A 27,337-nucleotide genomic window follows, 5' to 3' on the forward strand; every position below is an offset into this window, starting at 1 on the left:
TCGCCATGTCACCTCAGTACCAGGGCTGCTCACCATCACCACGTCACCTCAGTACCGCTCACCATCACCACGTCACCTCAGTACCAGGGCTGCTCACCATCACCACGTCACCTCAGTACCAGGGCTGCTTGAGCCTTCAGCCAGACTCTGGAACTCCACCCCCCCACACCATAAGACAGTCAGAATCATCACATCATTCAAATTCCAACTAAAAGTCACCATTTCAAACGGGCTTAATCCCTTTAACTGTACACTGTGTACTTCACTTATTTTAATGTTTCTTGTTGTCTTGATCTTTCATACTTTGATTCTCTGTAATGTGACCTTGGGTGATTTGAAAGGTGCCTCCAAATAAATGTATTTGTATTTATTATTATTGATCAGGACACAGTAAAGTGGAGCTGCTCATTTCTCCATCAACACATCTGATTGGTTCCTCTTCATTCACTCTGCTGTTTTCTCTCTTTATACAGGTTGAACAATTGCAATCTTTCGGAAATCAGCTGTTCTTTTCTGGCCTCAGCTCTGAAGTCTAACCCCTCCCACCTGAAGGAGCTCAACCTGATAAACAACCACTTTCGGGATTCAGATATGCATCAGCTTTCTGATCTTCTGAAGAGTCCAGACTGCAGCCTGGAGACTATGTGGTCAGTAGATTGTTGAATTCAGTCCAGTTAGTGTGAGAACAAAGATCCAGTGTTTGACTGCTCAGTGAGGCTGAGAGGAGAACGCTGAGCAGCTTCAGGATTGTGTTGGTGTGACAGTGGTGGTCCTTCATGAGCTCTGAGCTGCTGCTGTGATCAGGACTGAAGTCCTGGCTGCTTCAGATTCTCCTCATCACTTCTCATCTCTCTGCAGGTGGTGATGACAGGAACCACCCGAAGAGCTGTAAGAGTCCAGAATCAAACCAGGGTTCCCTGGATGTGACACAGAACATCACTGTGTGAATGGACCTCCTCCTCCTCCTCCTCCTCCTCCTCCTCCTCCTCCACCTCCTGTTACATTGGAAACTGTTCAAATTTTTTGGTTCTTTTTCGAAATTAAAGACGAACAATGAGCAGAAGTTTCTGCTAACAGTTGGTCTCAGTGCTGTGGTTCTTAAGGATGGAACAATAAACAACCTGGAAACAAATACAACAAAACATCGACATATAATTATATATTGGAAACCCTTGTTTTCTGCCTGATAAGGCAGACTCATCCTCCATAAGAGCAAGGAGAAAGTTCAACACTCCAGAATCGTGCTGGACAAGATTACATCATTTTCTTCGGCCAGAATGAGAAAATTGGTTCGCCTGTGCCGACCGTCTGGGCCTGAAGTATGTCGGTGCCGCGCTGCTGAAACTTCTGCTCTGCCATGTGCCAGCTCGCTAATGACTATCGGTCATATTTAATCATGTTCAGCACATAGCCTCACGACTGTATGAGCGCCGCAGCTCGTTAGCATGTTGGAGGGCAGATTTACGTGATGCCCCTGAACGCATCACTCAAAGCTGTGAGCTACGACGCGGCATCCCGTTCTGACATCGGGACACTACAAAGTCTTTACACCGTTACAAAGATATATTAGTCCTGAGCTCAATGTCAAAAGTTCTCCATTTGTAATCCCGCAGGTTTTTTTAAAACCAGTGTTTAAAGTCGGTACTGTCTTTACTAGCGTAATGATATTGTTGTCATGCGTGCTATGTTTGAGTCACATGAATGCTGCTGGTCCAATGGGAGAGCGCAAAGCATCCAAGATGCCGGCGACCACGATCGATCTTCCAGCAGTTCAGAGGAGGAAAACGTAACGACAAACTTTAATAAGCCATCAAAAATATGCTATATTGCACCCATATCAATAATGCTGAAAATGCATGTAACGTCGCTCCAGTATGAGCCCCGCGGTTCGTTAACGTGTCAGAAAGGGGGCTTCCAACATGTTAACAAGCACCTGAACGCATCACTCAGCAGGGTGTGAAGTATTTCCTTTTAGGACGCAGAGTGGAGAGCAGAATAGGTTGTCCACAGACAATTGTGTGAATTTGGTTGAATGTATAAATTTGACTCAAACTATTTATCCTGGAGGAAAGCCTTTGTGTTAATCAGAATCAGTGTTCAGAATTGTCCAGTGATTACACTGAAGTCTTAATAAAACCTTAGCTTTGTAAAAATACTGTTTTTTTGATTATGTTCTTAATGCATGTTGATGTGCAGTGAGTTGACCTGAGGTGTGATCAGCACTCACTAAGCTGTGAACTAAAAAAGTGAAACTAACCATTTTTAAGTAAGTAAATCCACCAAAGACATGTTTGATTTGATCAATTATAATGTCTGTGTATGAAAAGTACCACAGTCAGAATCGTTTCCCACAATCTGTCTTTCTGTCCTGTCTGGTCTCTCCTGTCCTCCAACACCGACTGGAACAACAGAACGTCTCCTCCTGAGTCTGGTTCTACAGGTTCCTCCGCTTCTGAGTCTGGTTCTGCAGAAAGTCTCCTCCTGAGTCTGTTTCTGCAGGTTCCTCCTCCTGAGTCTGGTTCTGCAGAATGTCTCCTCCTGAGTCTGGTTCTACAGGGTCCTCCTCCTGAGTCTGGTTCTGCAGGTTCCTCCTCCTCTGAGTTTGGTTCTGCAGGTTCCTCCTCCTCCTCCTCTGGTTCTGCAGAAAGTCTCCTCCTGAGTCTGGTTCTGCAGGTTCCTCCTCCTCTGAGCCTGGTTCTGCAGAATGTCTCCTCCTGAGTCTGGTTCTACAGGGTCCTCCTCCTCTGAGTTTGGTTCTGCAGGTTCCTCCTCCTCCTCCTCTGGTTCTGCAGAAAGTCTCCTCCTGAGTCTGGTTCTGCAGGTTCCTCCTCCTCTGAGTCTGGTTCTGCAGAATGTCTCCTCCTCTGAGTCTGGTTCTGCAAGTTCCTCCTCGTCTGAGTCTGGTTCTGCAGAAAGTCTCCTCCTGAGTCTGGTTCTGCAGGTTCCTCCTCCCCTGAGTCTGGTTCTGCAGGTTCCTCCTCCTCTGAGTCTGGTTCTTCAGTTTTCTTCCTGTTTTTCTCTCCACTCTTCTACTTGTTGAAGTGAATTGCTGGTTTTTCTGTGTGAACGTGTGTTGAAGTGACGGTGTTATATTTGGAGCTCCATAAACAAAGTGTAATGGACTGGATGTTTCCGGGTTCCTGCACGACTGAGTGTGAGGAACCGGCTCAGCTCCAGCCTGGCCCCTAGAATAGTGAGCAGAGCTGCTTGGAGTGACTGAAGCCTGATTGTGTCACAGCTCAGTCAGTCAGAGGCTCAGAGAGAAACTGTCTCTTCTCTCTCACTCCTTTTTCTGTGCTGCTCCTCCTCCCCCCCTCTCTCCGCCTCCTGTCCACTGCTGAGCTGGCGGCTGAACTGTCAGCACCACAGCGATGGTGGTATAGTGGTGAGCATAGCTGCCTTCCAAGCAGTTGACCCGGGTTCGATTCCCGGCCATCGCAGTCCTCTGACTCTTTTCTTCTAGAAACGTCTTGCTGTTTTGTCTGGTTCCAGATCAACTCATTGACTGGTTCACACACTCATTCACACACATACTTGTGTGTTTCAGCAGACGTTCAGGACTCAGTCTGAGAATCCTCTGAGGTGTTCACCACTTTGTCATTGAACTGAACCTGAGACCTTGTAGAATTTCGTTTTCATTCATTACTTATCTGGACTCTGACTGTTGGAACAAAACTGTGCTGCATTTCTGCACTTTGTGTCTCCTGTTGTGAAGCCAGAAGAGAAGCAGTTCAAGTCAACCTGCAGCAGTGATTTTCAGTCCTGCGTCATCCAGTGTTGCATGTTGGAGAAATGTTCTTCCTCTGACAAGGTTGATTCAATGAATAAAAGATGGGGAACAACAATGGAACGTTCAACTGAATAAACCAACACTCAATGTTTTGTTTTTTTACTCAACTTGGAGATGCAAGGTCCCCAGAGACCATCAGGGTCGGAATTGTGTTTCAGAAGCATAACTACAAACTACAGCAGATTAAAGTCACAACATATAAATGCTTCTATCGCATCAGATTGAATTTAAGATTGAATTAGTAGGTGGTGAAATCCTGTGAGCGCTTTACGGTCGACAAACAGAGAGAAAAGGTAGAGCAAAGAGTGAAGTCATAAAAGCAAACCACCAACACAGTTGAGGCTTGATTAACCAATGAAGACCATTGACCAGGAGGCCCAGTAGATCAGACACTCTGTCATTTGAAAATGAATAAATCAATCAGGTGAGTGAGAGGACACCTCAGTGTGTTGAAATATTTCAGGTTTTATTGTTTGGCCAATATAAAAAAAACCTTGCAAACTTCTTATTCTTTTTATAAAATCACGAGTTTCTACATCCACATCAAATGTGAGCAGATCCACGGTTTATTTCTCAAAGTGTAAATGTTAATCGTTATCACAGTGTTCTGTTCATCACAACATCTAACATCTGGTCGTATTTTAAAAAACAGGTAATGTCTGGCCATATTTTCTAAAAGTTATCGTCTGGTAACAGGGTGGAATCTGAGGAGAAAGTGAGGTGTGTGTGTGTGTGTGTGTGTGTATAACAATAATAATCTATAAGAACGTATTTACTGTGTAAAATACATCCACCCCCATATTCTGTACATGTCCACACTTATAGGCACCGTGTGCATATTTTTCTAATATATTGTATCTTTATCTGCTTTTTTTAGTTCCTGCTATGTGTACTTCTTTCTCTGTACTATCCTGCTGTACCACTACAAATTTCTCCACATGCGAGATAAATAAAGGGATATCTTATCTTAGAGGAGAATGTTCTGTTTAATTATAAAGCGGCTTTACAGAGAAGAAACACGTCCTGCGGGACGCTGCAATAGTAACTCAGTGACTTGGAGAAGTAACTTTAGTAACTTTAATCTGAAATAGTAATTCATTAGATCACTCATTACTGAAAACAGAAGCGGCATCACTGGTCTCCTTTCCACGTGACTCCTGCTCCCGCGCATCGCCCCCCCCCCCCCCCTCCAAGTTATCTCGTGCTGCATTCAGGGGAATCGGACATTACAGGTTCACGGTCATTAATGTCATATATTCTCCCGCTGCTATACTTTTAATGTAAAAGCTTAACCGGAGTAAATTTGTGACATAAATTTGTGACATAAATTGTGACCTTCTCTAAACTGTTGCATGCACATGTCCAACTGTTCAATGTTTCACTGTTTATTGCAGAACTTCCTGATCGCGTGTGTGTGTGTGTGTGTGTGTGTGTGTGTGTGTGTGTGTGTGTGTGTGTATTAATCTGAGGAGTCTCCATCAGAACTGAAGCTTATTTATAAATTAGTTTCCCTGTTTACAGCACATTTAACACGTTGCAACCAGTTTGACCAGTTTGGATGAAATCATCTTAATGGAGATTTTGTACCATTTACTGTCAGAATAACTTTGATTTGAGGAATGGATGAAATGTTATGTGTGATGTGATGTGATGTCCATTCATTGGAACCATCTCCTGTCTCAGTATTACAACTGATGAAGGTGTTTGGATGAACATCAAAACATCCTGCTTGTATGTTTTAGTCCATTGTTTCAAATAAACTTTCATGTTAGAACTGGATGACATGTTTTGATGATTGGAATCAGTTCCAAGACATATTATATTCTATACAAGTGTTCAGTCATTGTATTTCAGCATCCATGTGTTGCATGGAAGCAAAATGTATTTTGTTTTATTTGGAGCCTAAAAAGGGTGACAAGTTGAATTACGACTCCATCCCCCCACCCACTCACCCAGTTCAGGGTTGCTGGAGCCGATGCCAGCCTACTGTGGGCGAGGGCATAGTCTGTCACAAACACATATAGACAACCACACATTCACACCTCGGGGAAATTTTAGCATCACCAATTGACCTTACATGCATGTTTGTAGACTGTGGGAGGAAGCCGGAGTACCCATGCAGACTGCAAGGGGAGAACATGAAAACTCCACACAGAAAGGCCCCGGGTCCTCACGACTCATTCCTCTATAATAAACAAACACTGAATAACAATGACACTGATCCTTTCCAACATTTTATTTACATTTCTTCAAATTTCACATACAAGATTTGTAACATCATGTTTTTTCAAAACTCACTAATAAGCAGTCGTGTTAGAAATAAAAATGAAAAGTGTTTCTCTAAGATTCATGAAGCAACCAGGGAACCGTTTGTCAGCCTCTGTGAAGTTCAACACCAATAAAGCACATTTATTTAAATCTTCTCATTTTTGTGACAAAGCAGAAACCAAACATGTTCCTGAAGCACAGTCTCATCAGAGTTTAAATCAGTAAAGTTTCCTTTCATCTGGACGATACCTTGTGATGTTGGGCTCAAGCTGGACTTCCTGAATGAAATCTCCCAGAGAGTCTTTCATGACTTCATGTCTTTAGCCGCGGTTCCACCGCAGTGTGTGCCGGGGCGGGGCGGGAGGTTACGGGACGGCAAAGCGCACCCAGGCGCAATTCTGTCTCGTGGTTCCACTGCAGAAAGTATGGTTACAATGTAGGCAGGGTTGTGAACGACGTGGGGACATGTCGGCAGGCAAAGAACACGGAATCAGTCGGCAGCGGCCGGCCAGCTTTACCCGGCTGCAACTCCGCAGCCATGTGAGTAAAGGCTAAAGGTTCTGCGACACAGCATAAACTTTCTGATTGTGAACAGCAGCGTCCAGCTCCTGCTGATTCTCCTCCTGTTACTGAGAGGAACGTCTGAACCTCGTTGAAAGACCGTGGTGCCGTGTTGTGTTCCCACGGTTCAATAAACCCAGTTAACAAAACAGCCAGTGAGCGCAAAGCGCCGCATGTAAACAAACAACGGAGGGTTTATGGCGACGAAATACTTCAATATCGCGGACAAGTTGAGAGTGACGATCGTCACTGCCAATCAGCAGATGGCCGCATTGCCTGTCCTCCTCACAGACCCGTTCCTCAGTGCAAGACACCTCAACGGAGGGGTGATGGAAAATCGCAGCCCGTGGTCGCGTTCTTTTATGCAGTGTGCACTAAAACCGCGGCTTTAGTGAACTTTCATGTGGTGCAACAATGAACGACGATTAGTAAATCTTTTCCCACAAGTTTCACAAGAATACGGCTTCTCACCTGTGTGAGTTCTGGTGTGGACCAACAAAAGACTCTGTACTCTGAAACTTTTCCCACATATTTCACAAGAATACGGCTTCTCACCTGTGTGAATTCTCATGTGGCACAACATATTACCCTGTTGACTGAAACTCTTACCACATGTTTCACAAGAATACGGCTTCTCACCTGTGTGAATTCTCATGTGGACCAACAAATTACTCTGTACACTGAAACTTCTCCCACATGTTTCACAAGAATACGGCTTTGCAACTGTGTGAGTTCTCAAGTGGCACAACAAATCTCTGTGTTGAATGAAACTTTTCCCACATGTCTCACAAGAATACGGCTTCTCACCTGTGTGATTTCTCATGTGGCGCAACAGATGACTCTGTTGACTGAAACTTTTCCCACATGTTTCACAAGAATATGGCTTTTCACCTGTGTGAGTTCTCATGTGGCGCAACAGATGACTCTGTACGCTGAAACTTTTCCCACATGTTTCACAAGAATACGGCTTCTCACCTGTGTGAATTCTCATGTGGTGCAACAAAGTACTTTGTTGACTGAAACTCTTCCCACATGTTTCACAAGAATACGGCTTCTCACCTGTGTGAGTTCTCATGTGGCGCAACAAATTACCCTGTTGACTGAAATGTTTCCCACATGTTTCACAAACTCTCTTCTTGCCAGTGACGGTTCCTAAGTTCTGCTGAAATATGCTGATTTGTTTCTGCTCTGCATTTAGAGTTGATTCTGAGTCTAGATGTTTTGTCACATCGTGGACTTCAGAGTCGTGAGAGAGGAACTGCTCAGTGTCTGGAACTTCTTCTGGTTCACTCAGGGAACGTTGCTCCTCAATAGAAGGAACTCTAAAGGAACCACTTTCCACCTTCAGTATAAGCTGCTCTCCCTCCTGGCTGGTACCGGGTTCTTGTGGAGGGTCTGGTTCTTCTGGTTCCTCTTTGACCTGTGGAGGTTCTGGTTCTTCTGGTTCCTCTTTGACCTGTGGAGGTTCTGGTTCATCTGGTTCCACTTTGACCTGTGGAGGTTGTGGTTCTTCCTGCTCTAGACCGTAGTTTGTTTCCTGTGTAAAGAGCTGCTCCTCCTTACAGTCACGGTGCAGTGGGAGCTCTGGAGGGACAAAAAAGGTAAAGATAAAAGTTTAGTTACATTACTTCCACAATAACAACAACTAAAGACCCCGGCAGCGTAACAGGCCCCGGGGGAAATGAGCAGCCATCAGGAACAGGCTAAGGCTACAGAAACAACCAGCACTGCCAAGCATCCTGCTGGCTAACGTCCAGTCTCTGGACTACAAGCTGGACGAGCTCAGAGCCAGGATAAGGTACCGAAGGGACACAAGAGACTGCAACATCATCTGTCTCACAGAGACATGGCGGACCCCCACGATCCCAGACCACGCCATTCAACCAGCAGAGTTCTTCACAGTTCACCGAATGGACAGAACAGTTGAGGTGGTGGTTGACCACGTTACTTTGAGAACAAAGAAACATGTGGTCACCACTGGAAAAATTTGCCAATGGTCATATGACCCCCACCAGGGGGCGACCAGGCACTCCACTGGAAGCTGCAGCACTGCAATCAGCGCTCGGCCCTGTATCTGATCGAGATTGACGCTCGCTCACACACAGTCACAGTTTAGCAGCCAAACTGCTATTTGGTGCCAGTAAAACACATCCGTACGATCACCAGAGTTCTGGCTCCATGTTCTGACATCCAGTTAGAAGTGCGGCGCTCAGAACCAAGCCGACAACGCCGTCCGGTCTTTACAGGAGAAGTTCTGCCTTGGTGAGCACGTGCCGTTCTGAGAACTCCTCGTGCATGCGCGCGCGCGACGGGCGTCTTGTTTATCTGGTCGCGAGGCAACCGCCGCGCCGCCCAGAAAGAACGAGTCAAACACCTTGAGTTGTCGCGTGGGTCATCGCAATCACTCTTGACGTCCACCTGGTGGACGCATCAAGTCATTGCGCTCTCCCTCTGCGCACTGCCACAAGCACCCCCTAGTGGTCGTCCCAGCCACCACACCGAACCCAACGTCTGCCTCCCTCTGGTGGACGTTCAAGGTCATTACACCCACTCACCCTCATCACTCCACACACACACACACACACACACACACACACACACACACACACACACACACACACACACACACACACACACACACACACACACACACACACACACACACACACACACACACACACACACACACACACACACACACACAGAATGTATTTCTATTTTTGTATCTTTGTGTTGACATGTCTGGAATGAATTAAGATTACATAAAATAAACTACAAAACAGTCCGAGTTTCAAATCACTACAAATACGTTGAGAAAGACATTTAGAGTATAACATATATATTTCGACAGTGAATGTACTTTGTTAAAGTTCTGCTACTATTTACAGTTGAGAAGGAATATTTCTTTGAGGAAAAAGGCAGACATTGTGTTTAATAAAGTGTAACGCCGAGCTGTTGCTGTGATTACACTTCCACACCAGAGGGGGTAGAGTAGAGAGTGGAGAAGAAGACTGGGTGTTACCAGTCTGGAGAATAAAGGTGAGTAAAGATACTAAAACCATCAGAGACACAAATCCTGCTTCTGTCTGCGGTGGATAAACCAAACAGTCATAACGATGGAGATCCTCCACCCGTCACATTCATGTGTTCATTCACACTTTTCCATACCTGTTCTGTGCAACTTGATTTGAGGGTTCAGGATCATGTCCAGCAGTCTGCGCTGATGATCCCTCTTCTCCTGGTACTGGAGGATAGTTTGTTGAAACAGGGTGAATATTTCCACAGCAGCAGCAGTCAGTCGCTGGGTGGTCCAGTCTCTCACAGAGTCGTGGGAATTGTCACGTTCACCATCAGTAACAGTCTCCTCAACACCACCCTCCTCCTCTTTAATGTGTGGAGCTTCATGTTCCTCCTGCTCCACACTGGAGCTCGTCTTCTGGTGACCAATGTGTTGCTGTGGACTCTCTGGAGGGAAACAAGACAAGGGTCACTGATGTGATGATGTGAATATTTTACAGTGAAGGACGGATGAGACAGGACAGGCTATATTTAAAATACAAAGATTTACAAAGTAAAAGTCTGACAGTAGCAGTGGGCTTTAAAGAATAAATGAGAAAACTGTCTGGATGCAACATGAGCTTCTCTGAGCTCAGAAACATTAGTGGGAAGTTTCCAGTGTGACCTGGTTCAGACTTGTTTTTTTCTAGCAACACTTGAACGCATCATTATTCTGAAAGATTTACTGTAACGTCTCTATTATAAAGTCTCACCGTAAGGAACGGACACGGTGCCTATAAGTATGGACATGTACAAAAATGGGGGGTGGATGTATTTTACATAGTAAATACGTTCTTATAGATTATTATAGTTATTGCACCACTTCTTGTCCAGCTGGAGTGGAGTGATATACATCCACTTCTAAATCCCCCAATGACACAAAGTCTGTTGGTTTAAATGAACGTGTTCAAAACAAAGCAATCATTATTCATTAAGTGTTGTGATATTATCTCATGAAGTCTGCTAAAATCCTATGGAGCCATTGACAAAATAATCAGGGATTGAAGTTTTACAACTGTACTTTTCAGTTCATCGGATTGGTTTTTATGTGTACTTTGTGTGGAAGAGAAGGATTTGCCTGATTTATTGGAGGTGAAATATGAACCAGGATTCATTGTCAACTTCAGATTTGAAGTATTTAGTTTCAACAAATGATCCAAAAAGAAGTGAAACACCATGTGTGCCTCATGTTGAATACATTCTACATTCCTGCAAGCTGCTTGTGTGAGCGGTAATACCTGCAAACGGCTCCTGATCAAGTCATGATCGTTTCATAATAGAGAGCAAATACTACTGACTGAATATTGGGTAAAGTAAATAGAATCTAACATGTCACCGTTTCTAAAACTGTGTTTTTCTAGAATGTTTCTCCAGGGACCACTACACCACTGCTTAAAATGTCTGAAATGTTTTTACTGCAAAACAAAGTACAGAAAACTGATAGTTAATACACAGTCAAGTTATTTTTCCCTCAACTGTAGAATCAGAAGTGAACTTCAGCCTCGTCGTGTCGCTCAGACTGAGTGTCAATAAATCACTTCTTCCACCTGCAAACAGCACAAACAGTGTTTCCTCTGTTTGTGATCCAGATGCTGTTTAATGCTGAAGGTTTCCGCTTTAAATTCACTCCTGTTATTTCACTTTAAACCAGAACTGCAGCCGCAGCCTCATTTCTGTCTGCGAGCTTCAAAAGAGCTGGAACGATCCTCCACCAGTCACATTCATGTCTTCATTCCCTGTGGTCCAGCCGGCCGTCTCTCGTTTCTGTTTGGTGAAGTGAGCCGCTCCCAGATCATTATTGTCGCCCTTATTGTGAACTTCACGGTAACGTCTTAGAGCAGAGTCAAGCTTTTAGTTTTCAAAATTTTATAAAGGATCTGGTTCCCACATTGTTTTTGAATATGGACTGATTAGAAAGTCGTGTGTCTTAACCAGCCTGTGTAGATACTTGGGAGACATGTGATCCAACACAGATTTGGAATCTGTTACCTGGGAGTTATTCAGCTTAAATAGTCTTTTATCTTGTAAAAACATGTGAATATTATTAAAAACGACCATTAAAAGTTCACAGAAAGAGCTGTACCTTCATCAGCTTATGGACTGATGGGATCAATAAAGGTTTGGAGTCAGTAGGTCACATGACCTGGTAGGTATTGAACAAAAATAGTGTTTTTCATTGGAAATGAGATCGTTTCAAAATGCCTTTTATTTTGAAAACCGAAGGCTTGACTCTGCTCCAAGACGTCACCGTGAAGTTCCCAATACGAGCGATCATAATAATCTCGGAGCGCCTCACTTCACCAAACAGAAACAAGAGACGACTGGCTGGACCAGTGGTCATTCACACGTTTCCTCACCTGTTCTGTGCAACTTGATTCGAGGTTTCCAGATGTTTTGCAGCAGTTTTCGTTGCCGGTCAATCTCCTCCTCGTGCAGGACGATAGTTTGTTCAAACACGGTGAATATTTCTCCAGCAGCAGCAGTTAGTCGCTCGTTGATAAAGTCTCTCAACACCTGAACTGAACTCATTGTAGCTGCACGAGATGAAGCTTTTCCTCTCTGAGACACAACAGGCTCTTCTTCTTCTTTCATTTATCGGTGGGTTGCAAACAGCGTTAGGTGCATACCGCCACCTACTGTACACGAGTGTGTAGCGTCACATACCATCTTTATATTCTACCTATTTAATGCTTCTCTCTTAGAAAGTTGCACAACAAGTTCGTGTCTTCTTCTTGGTACGAATGGCGGAAGGCCCTCAACGTCAGGGTGCATTCAACAGGCGCGTGTTGATGACGCGTTATCTCATGCTGCATTCACAGACAGTCGGACATTAGACTTTCACACTCATTGTGACATTTTCTCCCGCCGTGAACCCTTTCAATGTAAAAATTTAAACTGAGTAAATTTGAGACATAGATTCAATAAACCATAACGTTGCTTTTAATTTGTTGCTGCAGCAGGGGGGCATCAGGGGGGTAAAACGTTCCTTTAGGGTGACATTTACCCCCTATGCCACCCCGGTGGATCCGCCCATGACCTTCTCTAAACCTTTGAACGCAAATGTCCAACTGTTCAATGTTTCACTACTTTTTGCACAACTTTCGTACTTTACAACTCTTTTGTACTTTCTCTTGTTCTTTCTCTCTCTCTTTTTTTTAGTTTTCATTATTCTTTTCTTTAAGTTTCATTTCCCATTTTTCTTTTTTTCATTTTTTATCTTTTTTTTTTGTTTGTCTTTTCTATTTTGTTGTTGTTTCTCACTCTACTCCCCCTGCAGGGGGCGCAGTGTGGAGTCCGGAGCGGTCCAGGATGAATTGTGACTTTGTCTTCTGGAGGTGACTTCGGGATTAACCCTGGTTTTCTGTACTGTGATGCTGCTTGACTTCTAACCAGGAAAAATCACCATGGTAACTTACTCTGAACCTCTAACCTGCTGCGGAGCAGGATTTGTTCTGGATAAGTGAACTGATTGGTGCTCAGATTGTGAGGAGAGGAGCTGATGAGAGAAAGTTTTTAGAGAGAGATGTAATCTTTTTGACATAATAAAATAAAACCTTGTCACTGAGCTTTGAAGAATGTTTTGTAATTGTTCTTGACTTGTTCCAAGTCTGTTTAGCTCCACGAGGGTTGATCTGTCCTGAAGACACGATGTTACGACCCGGCTCTGCTAAGGGAAGGATGTTTATGTAGGCAGTAACAAAAACCAGGTGGGTTTGGGTGAAGTGAGGGTTTTATTGGTACTTAAATGACTCCAGCTTGTCCTGCTCGTCTGTGATGGAGTTCAGGACTGGAATTGAAGCACGACATTTATTGGTCCATTCATGGATCAAACACTTGTTGTGAAAGTTTCCCTGAAGCTCCTTGTTAGAAAAATAAAAGAAAGCTTTGCACCCCTGCTGCTGTTGGCAGCAACAAATGAAAAGAAAAGTTATGGCTTAATTTATGGTAAATTTATGTCACACATATACTCACTTTAAGCTTTTATATTAAAAGTGTGAGCAGCGGGAGAAAATGTGGCATTAAAGAGTGTGAAAGCCTAATGTCCGACTACCTGTGAATGCAGCACAAGATAACGACACGTCATCAACACGCGCCGTCTGGAGTCTGAGAGGAAAAGCTTCATCTCGTGCAGCAACAATGAGTTCAGTTCAGGTTTTGAGAGACTTTATCAACGAGCGACTAACTGCTGCTGCTGGAGAAATATTCACCGTGTTTGAACAAACTATCGTCCTGCACGAGGAGGAGATTGACCGGCAACGAAAACTGCTGCAAAACATCTGGAAACCTCGAATCAAGTTGCACAGAACAGGTGAGGAAACGTGTGAAGGAACCAGGTCAAACTGGAAACTTCCCACTAAAGCCACACTTCAGGATAATCGGACTAATGTTTGTCCCGGGAAATATTCCCGAAAGCCGGTGTTGTGAAAACTCGGTGCATGTTAACCCTTTAAATGTTGTCGCCGCAAGGAATTGTGGGGCAGCATGATCTGGTCTCCTTTGCTAAAGGAAGCATCAGTGGTTCTAAGCTAAAGGAGGTTCTAAAGGAACCTTTCCTCCTTCCTTTCCTCGACCTGTGCCTCACATCAGAGCGTTTTATGCACAGCATTATGTTTTTGTTGATGAAAAGGTAGTTTTCTTTGTAATATTGGTAAAGCAACTCTGTGTGTGTGTGTGTGTGTGTGTGTGTGTGTGTGTGTGTGTGTGTGTGTGTGTGTGTGTGTGTGTGTGTGTGTGTGTGTGTGTGTGTGGTAATTTCAGTATTTTATTGAGTGTTGATTTACACATGGTCACGTTTTAAATGAATCCACTCGACTAAATGTGTGTAAACATTGTGTGAATCTCCTCAGCAGGACTACTGAGGACTCAGTTTGAGCGCCACATTATGTAATAATCATTCAACATGTAATAACATTTTGTTATAATCACAGTGAGGTGCAATTATAGGATATATGTTTGTACATGTATGTGTTTGTTGCTTCCAATTCTCCTTCCTCCTGTTGGATTGCATCTCAATGAAATTCAGATTTGACGCCTCTTTATAATTTCCACCTGTCTGCTGCGATCAGAAGTTAAATGTTCAGTCAATGGAGAAATGGGTTCCAACGTTTGTGTTGACTTTCTCCCAGTCGTCTCTTTCCTCCGCTTCTGCAGCGCCGAAACCTTTATAGCAAGGTCACTGGTTTTTTGGTCCGTTGCCATAGTAACTGGAGGTATCAGGCCTCCATTGATGAAGGCTTTTTGTTCTGGTTGTGCACGAGCGTTACTCACGATCCTGAGAGTTGATTGAACTAATTCAGATCGGCTGTTCTGGAACTGAAACTCAGAATTTCCATCTCAGAGTAAATCAACTCAGAGTTCAGGAAGAGACTCAGAGTTTGTTGAACCTCCTTTCCGGAAAATTAGTCGTTGACCAGACGTCGTAGTTCCATACAGCGCCGTCTATGCAATGTCCGCCCCCAAAGTGCCAAAACTCAACGTCACCGAGGTCACGAGGTCACAGAGGTCACAGAGGTCACCGAGGTCACAGAGGTCACAGCGGGCGACTGGTCTGAACTGTGTAATTACAGTTTTTATGTGCTTGTTATTGGCATTGAAATGATGCCATAGACTCTTTTGAGTTTCAAGCTGACTGGAGCACATGTGCTGAATTTATGTATGTATATACAGTAACACCTCTGATGTGGGGACGGGTGTCCTCTATTCGGAGGGACGGGTCATGAGGACAAATTTTAGGACCAGTTGACATTGAACGAACCAAACACTAAATATTTTTCTGGTTATTTCAAAGCACATAACTGAACCAATACAAGATGTAAACAATATAAATACATATATACATGTATATAAGATGTATACAAGATAATTATTAAATAAGATTTGATTCACTTCAGGGACCACATACAGTCCAGTTTCATCCTGAGTGGACCAGTACCCGAGTATTTTGGTCGTTTTAGTGGGGCTCAGCTTGAAATTCACCAGGAAAACCAGTCGGTTGTCCTGGTCAGGCAGGTTGTCCTCATTGAGGTGTGTTAACAGGTAAATATGTGTCTGTGCTCAGTGACGTGTCCAGTACAGGGTGGAGCTCTTACCGGCTCCTCACAGCTTCTACTGTAGATTTAATTATATATGAGCTTAAGGAGCCAGTAGCAGCTATGAGCGGTAGCAGCTATTAGCGGTAGCAGCTATCAGCGGTAGCAGCTATCAGCGGTAGCAGCTATTAGCGGTAGCAGCTATTAGCGGTAGCAGCTATCAGCAGTAGCAGCTATCAGCGGTAGCAGCTATTAGTGGTAGCAGCTATTAGCGGTAGCAGCTATCAGCAGTAGCAGCTTTTAGCGGGAGCAGCTATTAGCCGGAGCAGCGATTAGCAGTAGCGGCGATTAGCGGGAGCAGCTATTAGCGGTATCAGCTATTAGCAGTAGCAACACAGCTGCTTTTCCCACAGTGCGACTAAAGTGAGTAATATGATGTATTTATAAGGTACAGTTGGAGTAGCAGCAGCACGACAGTGACGTTTGTGTTTTCCTCTCTGCAGCTGGACGGCTGGAGCAGGAATGACTCAGTGAACCAGTTAATGAACGTGATGACTCGTGAGTCACCGTTCATTAAAGTGACTCGCGGGTTTTGAACGATTCGTTCAAACTGCAACATCACATCAGTGACTCAGTGTTAATGTTTTACAACAAATTCTGATTTAGTCTTCGTCTTTTGAATAACACTCCATTTAGTTTTAGTCTTAGTTTAGTCATCTGAAACCTTTTTAGCCTGAGTCTAGTTTAGTCGACTAAATAAGAGTTTTATAAATCCACAGTGGTCTCAGTCGACGAAGTGTTTCTCCAGAATATCCAGTCACTGGAAGCATCCATCAGTCTGTTATAGAAGCTTTTCAAGTTTCAATATGCAGTACAGACACAGATTTAACTGTTGTATTAGAAAACAGGAACTTTATTTTATTCTTAATGTCAAAAACACGAGCAAGGCATTTTCACAGAAGATGTGAAAACAAGCATGCTGATCCTCTGGAAACACACACACACACACACACACACACACACACACACACACACACACACACACACACACACACACACACACACACACACACACACACACACACACACACACACACACACACACACACACACACACACACACTACAATAAAACACGAGCACATTGAATATTTGAACTCCTATTACTTCAGCAGAAACACCAGTTTATCAGATGAAATAACCTCAGTGTGTGTGTTCACCTTCACATGTGTGTCTGGATGAGTCTGTCGGTGTAACCTCAGGTTGGTGGAGGTTTTCTAGCTTTCTGCTCCACACAGTTTGCAGACGCTCTTCTTCTCCTAGTTGTCGGATGTAAAGTGTGACCAGAAGTCATTTCTGTAGTTTGTGACCTGCTGCTCTCAGACCCGCCGCACGGTAACTCACGTTTTGTGCTGCTCACCGAACGAACGGAAAGTGAAACTGAAAGAAAACTGGAATCAAGTGAAGCTGTGGAACAACTTTACACAACTAACTATAACGTAAACAATTTAACTGATGTGGAAACGTCCTGCGGAATGTCACTTAAAAAGAAAGTCTCTTCTGCTTTCACATAGATCAACCTGCCCTGTAGGAGTCGCTCTGATTGGCTGTCTTCACAACTTGTCCCGCAGTGAGCGCAGCTCTGATTGGATCTCTTGTCCATCCGCCTTAACATGTTCGTCTCGTTTTGATTCGTTGACTAAATTGTCAGTTATATTTCGTCTGAGTCTTTGTTTTCATGTCTTCCTTTTTATTGAGTGTTTATTAAGTCTTCACCCTTGAAAAGGGTTCGGTGACTAATATTTTTCGTCATAGTCTTAGTCGACGGAATTAACACTGCAGTGTCTTGTTTCCCTCCAGAGAGTCCACAGCAACACATTGGTCACCAGAAGACGAGGTCCAGAGTGGAGCAGGAGGAACATGAAGCTCCACACATTAAAGAGGAGGAGGGTGGTGTTGAGGAGACTGTTACTGATGGTGAACGTGACAATTCCCACGACTCTGTGAGAGACTGGACCACCCAGCGACTGACTGCTGCTGCTGTGGAAATATTCACCCTGTTTCAACAAACTATCCTCCAGTACCAGGAGAAGAGGGATCATCAGCGCAGACTGCTGGACATGATCCTGAACCCTCAAATCAAGTTGCACAGAACAGGTATGGAAAAGTGTGAATGAACACATGAATGTGACGGGTGGAGGATCTCCATCGTTATGACTGTTTGGTTTATCCACCGCAGACAGAAGCAGGATTTGTGTCTCTGATGGTTTTAGTATCTTTACTCACCTTTATTCACCAGACTGGTAACACCCAGTCTTCTTCTCCACTCTCTACTTCAACTCAACCACACAGCGCCCCCTCTGGTGTGGAAATGAAATCACAGCAACAGCTCAGCGTTACACTTTAAAGAACACGGTATCTCCTGTTTTCCTCAAAGAAATATTCCTTCTCAACTGTAAATAGTAGCAGAACTTTAACAAAGTACATTCATTGTCTAAAATATATGTTATACTCTAAATGTCTTTCACAGCATATCTGGTGACATGTTCAGTCAATCTCTGTATTACTCACACATTTGACTCGGGGTGTGCCATATGGGCAAAAAATATCTCGATCATTTTTTATAGTTTCCTGATAACGATATTCTGACGATGTTCTATAAAATGAGATTTCTGTCCGAATAAATGTGAAAATTCGTCTTGTTTAGCGAGACATCTATGGATGGACACAAAATGTCAGAACATCAGCTCTTGTTTATTTCTTCTCATTTCTCTCTCAGCTGCATCCGTTCTCTAGTCTTTCTAGTCTTCTGTCTCCTCTGCTTCACTTCTTTTCAGCAACTAACTGAGAATAAAGCCACAACATATTTGTGAGCCTGAAAAGTTTTGAAGAATATGATACTGTTTGTGGTAATTAACACCTCGTCTGAATATTATCCAGTATTACTCCAGATTGATCCATCGAATGCTGTCCGTTCCTTCTCCTCTTTATCCCTCTGATCTGATTTGTCAGCTCCAACTCTTTGGAAAAAAATCTGAAAAATCTGACTGCTTCCATTTGTTTCCACTACTTCCGCCTGTATCTGCAGTTTTGAAGCCTCTGCTTCTCCAAAACGTCCCTTAAAAGTCATATTTCTGTCTTCCCGACCTCGTTAGGACAAAGTGGCGGTATTGTAGCATCACGTGCTGCTTCATGTGGACTTTTAGTGGCACAGACGTCTTGTTTCTGCGCACTGTGCTCCGTGGAACAGAGGCTGTTTACTTCTTTTTTTGTTTTGAAAAAAAAAAAAAAGCACAGAAAAGGAAACATAACCACACCTACAGATGTTTTCAGATCTTAAACCATTCAGCACTAAATGTGGAGTTATGAGTGGGGACACACACACACACACACACACACACACACACACACACACACACACACACACACACACACACACAGGTTTTCATCCAGGATGTATGTACATTGCTGCATTCATCTTTCCCTCCATCCTGATTCGTCACTCACTTCCTGCCGCTGGAAAACATCCTCACAGCATGATGCTGCCACCACCATGCTTCACTGTAGGGATAGTATTGGCCTGGTGATGAGTGTGCCTGGTTTCCTCCAAACGTGACGCCTGACCTTCAGACCAGAGTTCAGTCTTTGTCTCATCAGACCAGAGAATTTAGTTTCTCATGGTCTGAGAGTCCTTCACCCCACCATCCTGGCCTGATTGGTGGATTGCTGCAGACATGGTTGTCCTTCTGGAAGGTTCTCCTCTCTCCACAGAGGAACTCTGGAGCTCTGACAGAGTGACCATGGGGTTCTTGGTCCCTGACTGAGGCCCTTCTCACCCTATCGCTCTAAGAAGGGTCCTGCTGGTTCCCAACTTCTTCCACCTACCAATCATGGAGGCCACTGGACTCACTTGGACCTTCAAAGCAGCAGAACTTTTTTCTGTAACCTTCCCCAGATTTGTGCCTCGAGACAATCCTGTTTCGAAGGTCTACTGACAATTCCTTTAACTTCATGCTTGGTTTGTGCTCCGACATGCACTGTCCACTAGGGGACCTGAACCATGTCCAATCAACTGAATTTACCACAGCTGGACTCCAGTGAAGCTGCAGAAACATCAAGGATGATCAGTGGAAACAGGAAGAGCCTGAGCTCAATTTTGAGCTTCATGGTAAAGGCTGTGTACATGTGATTTCTTAGGCCACGTTTACACGTACCTGGGTATTTGAAAAAACTGTGATATTTCTCTGAGTTTTGGCCGTGCTTTTCCACATAAACGAAGCTACGACTCACCACGATGATTCATGAAAACGAAAGTTACGTATAACTATGATTCTATGAATCCTGGATTACCGCCAGAGGCGGTGCCTTAAGCACTGGATAATCATCTTTGCGCATACGCAGGTCGAGAATATTATAACAGTAAAGTCACTGCAAAGTCACAGTGAGTCTATATAATCACGGTACACCGGAAGCTCAGTCCCTTATACTTCTCGCGAGCACACGAGGATTCCGAGGGACTGAACGCTCTGGTGGTCATCCGGGATTCATAGAACCGTAGTTACATACGTAACGTTTGTTCTATTTCATCACTCCAGACCGCCAGAGGCGGTGCTTTAAGCACTGGATGACGTATAACAACAAGGTTCAGAGGAATCACCAACTCAGGAAAACACCCACCTCATGACCCAGAAGGGTGCTGTCTCAGAACCGCCTCCAGTGGGTGGTGCACCGCCATATTCGCTCTGTAGAACCTTGCAAATGTTGTCTGCGACATCCATGAGACTGCTTCACAGATTTTGTCCAGTGGGACCCCAGGATGTTGACAATCTCCTTGTCAAATGACAGCGTACACCAGCAGGCAGTGTACGTCCCTGTGAGCTCTAGGCGTGCTTAATAACTTCCACAACCCAGTGGGAAAGGCGCCGTGTAGTGAGAGCCAGACCCCGCCGCGGCCCGGCATAGCACACAAACAGGTGATTGGACTGTCGCACACCCGCTGTGGTCGATGTGTACACGTCTAGTGCACGGACAGGGCACAGAGGATCAGCAGAGGACTGCGTACCAAACCGAGCCAACTGGAGCGCTTGAGTATTGGGTGTAGCGGAAAACACCTTGGGGACAAAAGATGTATCAGTTCACAAGGTCACTCCAGAGTCATCAGCTGCCCGCCTAAGGCAGGACTCATGGACAGATAGGACTTGCAGTTCACTAACACGTCTACCCGAGGCCATTGCCAAAAGCAATGCCGTCTTAAGGGAGAGCCACTTCAGGTCCACCTGGTCCAATGGCTCAAATGGAGAAACCCAAAGGGCCTCCAGAACCATGGACAGGTCCCACGTTGGAGCCATTGGTCGGCGAGGAGGGTGGAGCCTACAGGCACCTTTTAAGAAAAAGCGTCACATTTTTGTCACGGCCAACCGAAGCACCATTAATGCCAGCATGAGAGCATGAAATGGAGGCAAACATACACCTTTAGTGTGGATGGAGATCATCCTTGGTGAAGAAGCTCCTGTAGGAACTGCAGTATGGAGGTGATAGGGCAACATACTGTCCCCGAACCCACGTTCCCGGCACCAGTTTACTGGACAACCTACCAGAATCCGCCTTTCTATGCCTCCTCCTCTGAGGAGGCTGGGTCTCTACCTCTGCCTGGAGTGGGGCCAAACAATCTCTGCAGGCCAGGCACTTCAACATTTTTTTTCTTTTTCTTTTTTTTAATGTAACCAAATGTATTAAACAGTACTGTTTGTAGTATTATTGTACTTCTCTAGGGAGTCAGGTCGAGCTGAGAACGCCACTAGTGACTCCAATTCATGCGCATTGAGCCGATTTTTTTTCATTTATAATTTTTTTTTTTTTTTTCATTGATCCAACTAAACCCCCGCTCTTTAGAAAAAACTGTGCTGTTCGTTCTATTTTGGCACCGCGCTACGGCGTCCGGTCAAGTAGAGACACCACTAGTGACTCCCAATCATGTGAGCCGAGCGCAGCTTTTTTTTTTCTTTTTTTTTTTTTTAATCACGAAGCAGGACGCTGTGTCGCGAACCGCCACTAGCAGTAAGCAACCGGCTCTGTAATAATCCAACGTAAGACCGCTGTCGCTTTTACAAAAACAAGTGCGCAGCCAGAGAGAAACTTTTCCGACTGAAGACGCCGCAAAATGAAAACATGTGATAACTACCACCAACGTGACGTGTAATCACTCAAACAAGCCGAATCGCGGCTTCAAATAAAGTACAGTGAGCACGGAGGCTACAACTGAAATCTACCGACCGTAGTAACGCATCGGCGAAAAAACACAGTGAATGGACTCACCAGGTGTAGAATGCCGACCACTCGGCTCTGATGAGAAGTCCGTAGAAACGCCGCTTGTGCAGCCCTTGGAGGGCGACATGACTCGCAGCTCCGACCGCAGGTCGCAGGGCGACAGGCAACAAGCAGCAAACAACTCGACAATAGTGGAAATCAGCAATATCGTGCCGGCAAACCACACATACAAACCTGCGAGCGAGAAGGTGAAAAGGGACAGAGCTTCCAGTGTCACGTGACTCTGTAGACTCACGTGAGCCACCGGGAGGTCACAAGTGACTTTGTTGTTAGAATATTATCGACCTGCGTATGCGCTAGGATGATCATCCAGTGCTTTAAGCACCGCCTCTGGCGGTCTGGAAGGATGAAATAGAATTCCAGCCACAGTGGAGATCTCGATAAACTCTGGTTACATCTAAAAGGGGGGTAGGCGGAGATTTACGTCACAATTCCTGACTTGGTGTTTTTTTCCAGGATTCTAATTGACTGTCATGGCTTCAGGCTTCTCGTTACACTGCCCCCTCCAGGTTTGGCTGCTCATAGCAGCTCTGAACCAGGTGTCTATTAGGGTGTCAATGAAGATTTATTTGTAAACATAGAGGGGGAAATTTCAGTTTTAATAAAAACCCAGGTACGTGTAAACGTGGCCTCAGTTTTTTCCTTTTTAAGAAAATTGCAAAAATCTCAAATATTTTCTTCACGTTTTCATTATGGGGTGTTGTGTGTAGAATATTGAGTGAGAAAATTACTTTAATCCATTCAGGAATAAGGCTGTAATAGCAAAATGTGGAAAAATTGAAGCTCTGTGAAAACTCTCCAGATGCACTGGATGTCACTTTCACTGTAAAAAAATAGCTTTTCTCAGCCTCATGGACAGTAAAAGTTTTCACAAGACGATTCGATGGAATTACTTTACCCCACATGGACCGCCCGATAAAGTTGTGGACAATGATATTTTCTGAAGAGACATTTCCTGAGAACATTTAAAAGCAGGACGTCTCAGTATCACTCCATCTCAGGTAGCATGGTAAACAGTGAACAGAATGTTGTGCCAATATGAGAGAAGATCAGTGAAAATACCCCCGAGAAGAAGTTCATCCAAAAAGTCGTTAATCCTCCAGATGTTCAGCAGCTAAAGCTGCACTGTGGCGGTGAAGCTGGTCACCCTCAGGTTCTCCCACTGAGGAACCAAGACAGATCTGCCAAACACCGTTCTTTTATTGTTCAACACAAACACAAAAATCTCACACAGAGACTTGTGTGCCTCCTCCACCTGTCACACCTCTGTCCGGGTGGCTCCTCCTTTATGGGCAGAGAGGTGATGAAGCGCCTGATGGGAATCTGTGACGCAGCTTCACCTCTTTCACATTTCCCCACCGCCAGATTTAGGCCTCCGGCCTAACCAACTCCTCCCCTCCAGGGGGTGGAGTGGGACATTGGGAGGCAGAACCTCTCAGGAGGCCGGTCACAGGGGGCCAAGCTGTTGTCACCGGACTTGCTCTCCTCATCCATGCCTCCACCCTATCCATCTGGTCCATCTCCGCTCACGTGGTCTGGGCCACCGCCTCCGCCCTCTGGCTCGTCTCTGCCTGGCGCCTCACCGTCCCGGGGCTGGTTGCTGCAGCCCCCACCGTCACTGCTGCCGGTGTGGACAGGGACCGCCTTCCCTCCAAGCCCCCCCGGAGATGGTCTGTCAACACGCCGCCCTTCCGGAGCGCCGTCCTCCTCCGCAGAGCCGGTATCGACCGCGCTCAGTGCCTGCACCTCCTCTGGGAAATGGAATGGTGGCTGAATGGTCCTCCAGCCCGTTCCCTCCCCCGGGAGAGCAGCAAGTCAAAGAGGTCAGCTTGCTTCACCCTTTGCAGCAGGAGTGACTCCATCAGCTGCTGGTCCTGCTCTTGCTGTAGCTGTGGGAAGTGTCCTTTATGGGCAGAGAGGTGATGAAGCACCAGATGGAAATCTGGTGCTGCCACATACACATCAAATAATAATGTAATGACTGTACGCCATCTTTGACATTTGAATGAAAGTTTTCAAATTCACTGCTTGAGGCCACGTTTTTTTTTTTTAAGTTGGAACTGTGGAAGTAATGTAACTAACCTTTTATCTTTATTACTTTTTTGTCCCTCCAGAGCTCCCACTGCACCGTGACTGGAGGGAGGAGCAGCTCTTTACACAGGAAACAAACTACAGTCTAGAGCAGGAAGAACCAGAACTTCCACAGGTCAAAGAGGAACCAGAAGAACCAGAACCTCCACAGATCAGAGAGGAACCAGAACCTCCACAGGTCAAAGAGAAAACAGAAGAACCAGAACCTCCACAGGTCAAAGAGGAACCAGAACAACCAGAACCTCCACAGATCAGAGAGGAACTAGAAGAACCAGAACCTCCAGAGATGAGAGAGGAACAAGAAGAACCAGAACCTTCACAGATCCAAGCGGAACCAGAAGAACCAGAACCTCCACAGATCAAAGAGGAACCAGAAGAACCAGAACCTCCACAGATCAGAGAGGAACAAGAAGAACCAGAACATCCACAGGTCAAAGAGGAACCAGATGAACCAGAACCTCCACAGGTCAAAGTGGAACCAGATGAACCAGAACCTCCACAGGTCAAAGAGGAACCAGATGAACCAGAACCTCCACAGGTCAAAGAGGAACCAGAAGAACCAGAACCTCCACGAGAACTCGGTACCAGCCAGGAGGGAGAGCAGCTTATACTGAAGGTGGAAAGTGGTTCCTTTAGGGTTCCTTCTATTGAGGAGCAACGTTCCCTGAGTGAACTAGAAGAAGTACCAGACACTGAGCAGTTCCTCTCTCATGACTCTGAAGTCCACGATGTGACAAAACATCTTGACTCAGAATCTTCTGGTGAAATTGTCTCTAAAAAACTGAAATTTTCTCAGAATGTAGGAACTGTCACGGGTAAGAAGAAGATAGTTTGTGAAATCTGTCGGAAAGGTTTCAACCGACAGGATAATTTGGTGGTCCACATGAGAACTCACACAGGTGAGAAGCCGTATTCTTGTGAAACATGTGGGAAAAGTTTCAGTCAACAGAGTCATTTGTTGTGCCACATGAGAACTCACACAGGTGAGAAGCCGTATTGTTGTGAAACATGTGGGAAAAGTTTCAGACAACACAGTACTTTGTACGATCACATGAGAACTCACACAGTTGAGAAGCCATATTCTTGTGATACTTGTGCGAAAAGTTTCAGTCGACAGGGCAATTTGTTGGTCCATATGAGAACTCACACAGGTGAGAAGCCGTATTCTTGTGAAACATGTGGGAAAAGTTTCAGACAACAGAGTACTTTGTACGATCACATGAGAACTCACACAGGTGAGAAGCTGTATTCTTGTGAAACTTGTGCGAAAAGTTTCAGTCGACAGAGCAATTTGTTGGTCCATGTGAGAACTCACACAGGTGAGAAGCCGTATTCTTGTGAAACATGTGGGAAAAGTTTCAATCAACAGGGTGAATTGTCACGCCACATGAGAAACCACACAGGTGAGAAGCCATATTGTGAAACATGTGGGAAAAGTTTCAGTCAACAGAGTGATTTGTTGCGCCACATGAGAACTCACACAGGCGAGAAGCCGTATTCTTGTGAAACATGTGGGAAAAGTTTTGGTTTACAGAGTAATTTTTTGGTCCACATGAGAACTCACACAGGTGAGAAGCCGTATTCTTGTGAAACATGTGGGGAAAGGTTCACTCGACGGAGTCATTTGTTGCGCCACATGAGAACTCACACAGGTGAGAAGCCGTATGCTTGTGAAACATGTGGGGAAAGTTTCAGTCGACGAAGTCATTTGTTGCGCCACATGAGAACTCACACAGGTGAGAAGCCGTATTCTTGTGAAACATGTGGGAAAAGGTTCAGTCGACAGAGTGATTTGTTATGCCACATGAGAACTCACACAGGTGAGAAGCCGTATTCTTGTGAAACATGTGGGAAAAGATTTGCTTATCGTCGTCCATTGCTGCGCCACATGAAAGTTCACAAAGACATGAAGTCATGAAAGACTCTCTGGGAGATTTCATTCAGGAAGTCCAGCTTGAGCCCAACATCACAAGGTATCGTCCAGTTGAAAGGAAACTTTACTGATTTAAACTCTGATGAGACTGTGCTTCAGGAACATGTTTGGTTTCTGCTTTGTCACAAAAATGAGAAGATTTAAATAAATGTGTTTTCTATTTGTGTTGAACTTCACAGAGGCTGACAAACGGTTCCCTGGTTGCTTCATGAATCTTAGAGAAACACATTTCATTTTTATTTCTAACACGACTGCTTATTAGTGAGTTTTGAAAAAACATGATTTACAAATCTTGTATGTGAAATTTGAAGAAATGTAAATAAAATGTTGGAAAGGATCAGTGTCATTGTTATTCAGTGTTTGTTTATTATAGAGGAATGAGTCGTGAGGACCCGGGGCCTTTCTGTGTGGAGTTTTCATGTTCTCCCCTTGCAGTCTGCATGGGTACTCCGGCTTCCTCCCACAGTCTACAAACATGCATGTAAGGACAATTGGTGATGCTAAAATTTCCCCGAGGTGTGAATGTGTGGTTGTCTATATGTGTTTGTGACAGACTATGCCCTCGCCCACAGTAGGCTGGCATCGGCTCCAGCAACCCTGAACTGGGTGAGTGGGTGGGGGGATGGAGTCGTAATTCAACTTGTCACCCTTTTTAGGCTCCAAATAAAACAAAATACATTTTGCTTCCATGCAACACATGGATGCTGAAATACAATGACTGAACACTTGTATAGAATATAATATGTCTTGGAACTGATTCCAATCATCAAAACATGTCATCCAGTTCTAACATGAAGGTTTATTTGAAACAATGGACTAAAACATACAAGCAGGATGTTTTGATGTTCATCCAAACACCTTCATCAGTTGTAATACTGAGACAGGAGATGGTTCCAATGAATGGACATCACATCACATCACACATAACATTTCATCCATTCCTCAAATCAAAGTTATTCTGACAGTAAATGGTACAAAATCTCCATTAAGATGATTTCATCCAAACTGGTCAAACTGGTTGCAACGTGTTAAATGTGCTGTAAACAGGGAAACTAATTTATAAATAAGCTTCAGTTCTGATGGAGACTCCTCAGATTAATACACACACACACACACACACACACACACACACACACGCACACACACACGACCAGGAAGTTCTGCAATAAACAGTGAAACATTGAACAGTTGGACATGTGCATGCAACAGTTTAGAGAAGGTCACAATTTATGTCACAAATTTACTCCGGTTAAGCTTTTACATTAAAAGTATAGCAGCGGGA

At 44.6% G+C, this 27,337-nt stretch overlaps 2 protein-coding genes across 2 annotated transcripts; one reads left to right on the top strand and one right to left on the bottom strand.

Moving 5' to 3' along the window:
- Positions 1-6,009: 6,009 nt before the first annotated feature.
- On the bottom strand, positions 6,010-12,256 carry LOC308125806 (uncharacterized protein). Its single transcript, XM_080489806.1, has 3 exons — positions 12,034-12,256; positions 9,788-10,084; positions 6,010-8,203 (listed from the first exon to the last, which is right to left on the bottom strand). The coding sequence occupies exons 1-3, from the start codon at positions 12,203-12,205 to the stop codon at positions 7,008-7,010; spliced, it is 1,665 nt and encodes a 554-aa protein (XP_080345932.1). The 5' UTR covers positions 12,206-12,256; the 3' UTR covers positions 6,010-7,007.
- Positions 12,257-13,777: 1,521 nt separating this feature from the next.
- On the top strand, positions 13,778-26,400 carry LOC308125706 (uncharacterized protein). The gene is made up of 3 exons (XM_080489649.1): positions 13,778-13,985; positions 17,565-17,861; positions 24,146-26,400. Exons 1-3 carry the CDS (start codon positions 13,814-13,816, stop codon positions 26,038-26,040), a joined length of 2,364 nt encoding a protein of 787 aa, XP_080345775.1. The 5' UTR covers positions 13,778-13,813; the 3' UTR covers positions 26,041-26,400.
- Positions 26,401-27,337: the final 937 nt, after the last annotated feature.

This window comes from Lipophrys pholis (assembly GCF_963383615.2).
Source record: "Lipophrys pholis genome assembly, chromosome: 20".
NCBI lineage: Eukaryota > Metazoa > Chordata > Actinopteri > Blenniiformes > Blenniidae > Lipophrys > Lipophrys pholis.

Bases quoted from the DNA above. Each gene is read 5' to 3' on its own strand.
- LOC308125806 (XM_080489806.1), bottom strand. From the start codon at position 12,205: ATGAGTTCAGTTCAGGTGTTGAGAGACTTTATCAACGAGCGACTAACT. The intron at 10,085-12,033 runs GTGAGGAAACGT...GTTTCCCTCCAG, and splicing joins AATCAAGTTGCACAGAACAG to AGAGTCCACAGCAACACATT. The intron at 8,204-9,787 runs GTATGGAAAAGT...TTGTCCCTCCAG, and splicing joins AATCAAGTTGCACAGAACAG to AGCTCCCACTGCACCGTGAC.
- LOC308125706 (XM_080489649.1), top strand. From the start codon at position 13,814: ATGAGTTCAGTTCAGGTTTTGAGAGACTTTATCAACGAGCGACTAACT. The intron at 13,986-17,564 runs GTGAGGAAACGT...GTTTCCCTCCAG, and splicing joins AATCAAGTTGCACAGAACAG to AGAGTCCACAGCAACACATT. The intron at 17,862-24,145 runs GTATGGAAAAGT...TTGTCCCTCCAG, and splicing joins AATCAAGTTGCACAGAACAG to AGCTCCCACTGCACCGTGAC.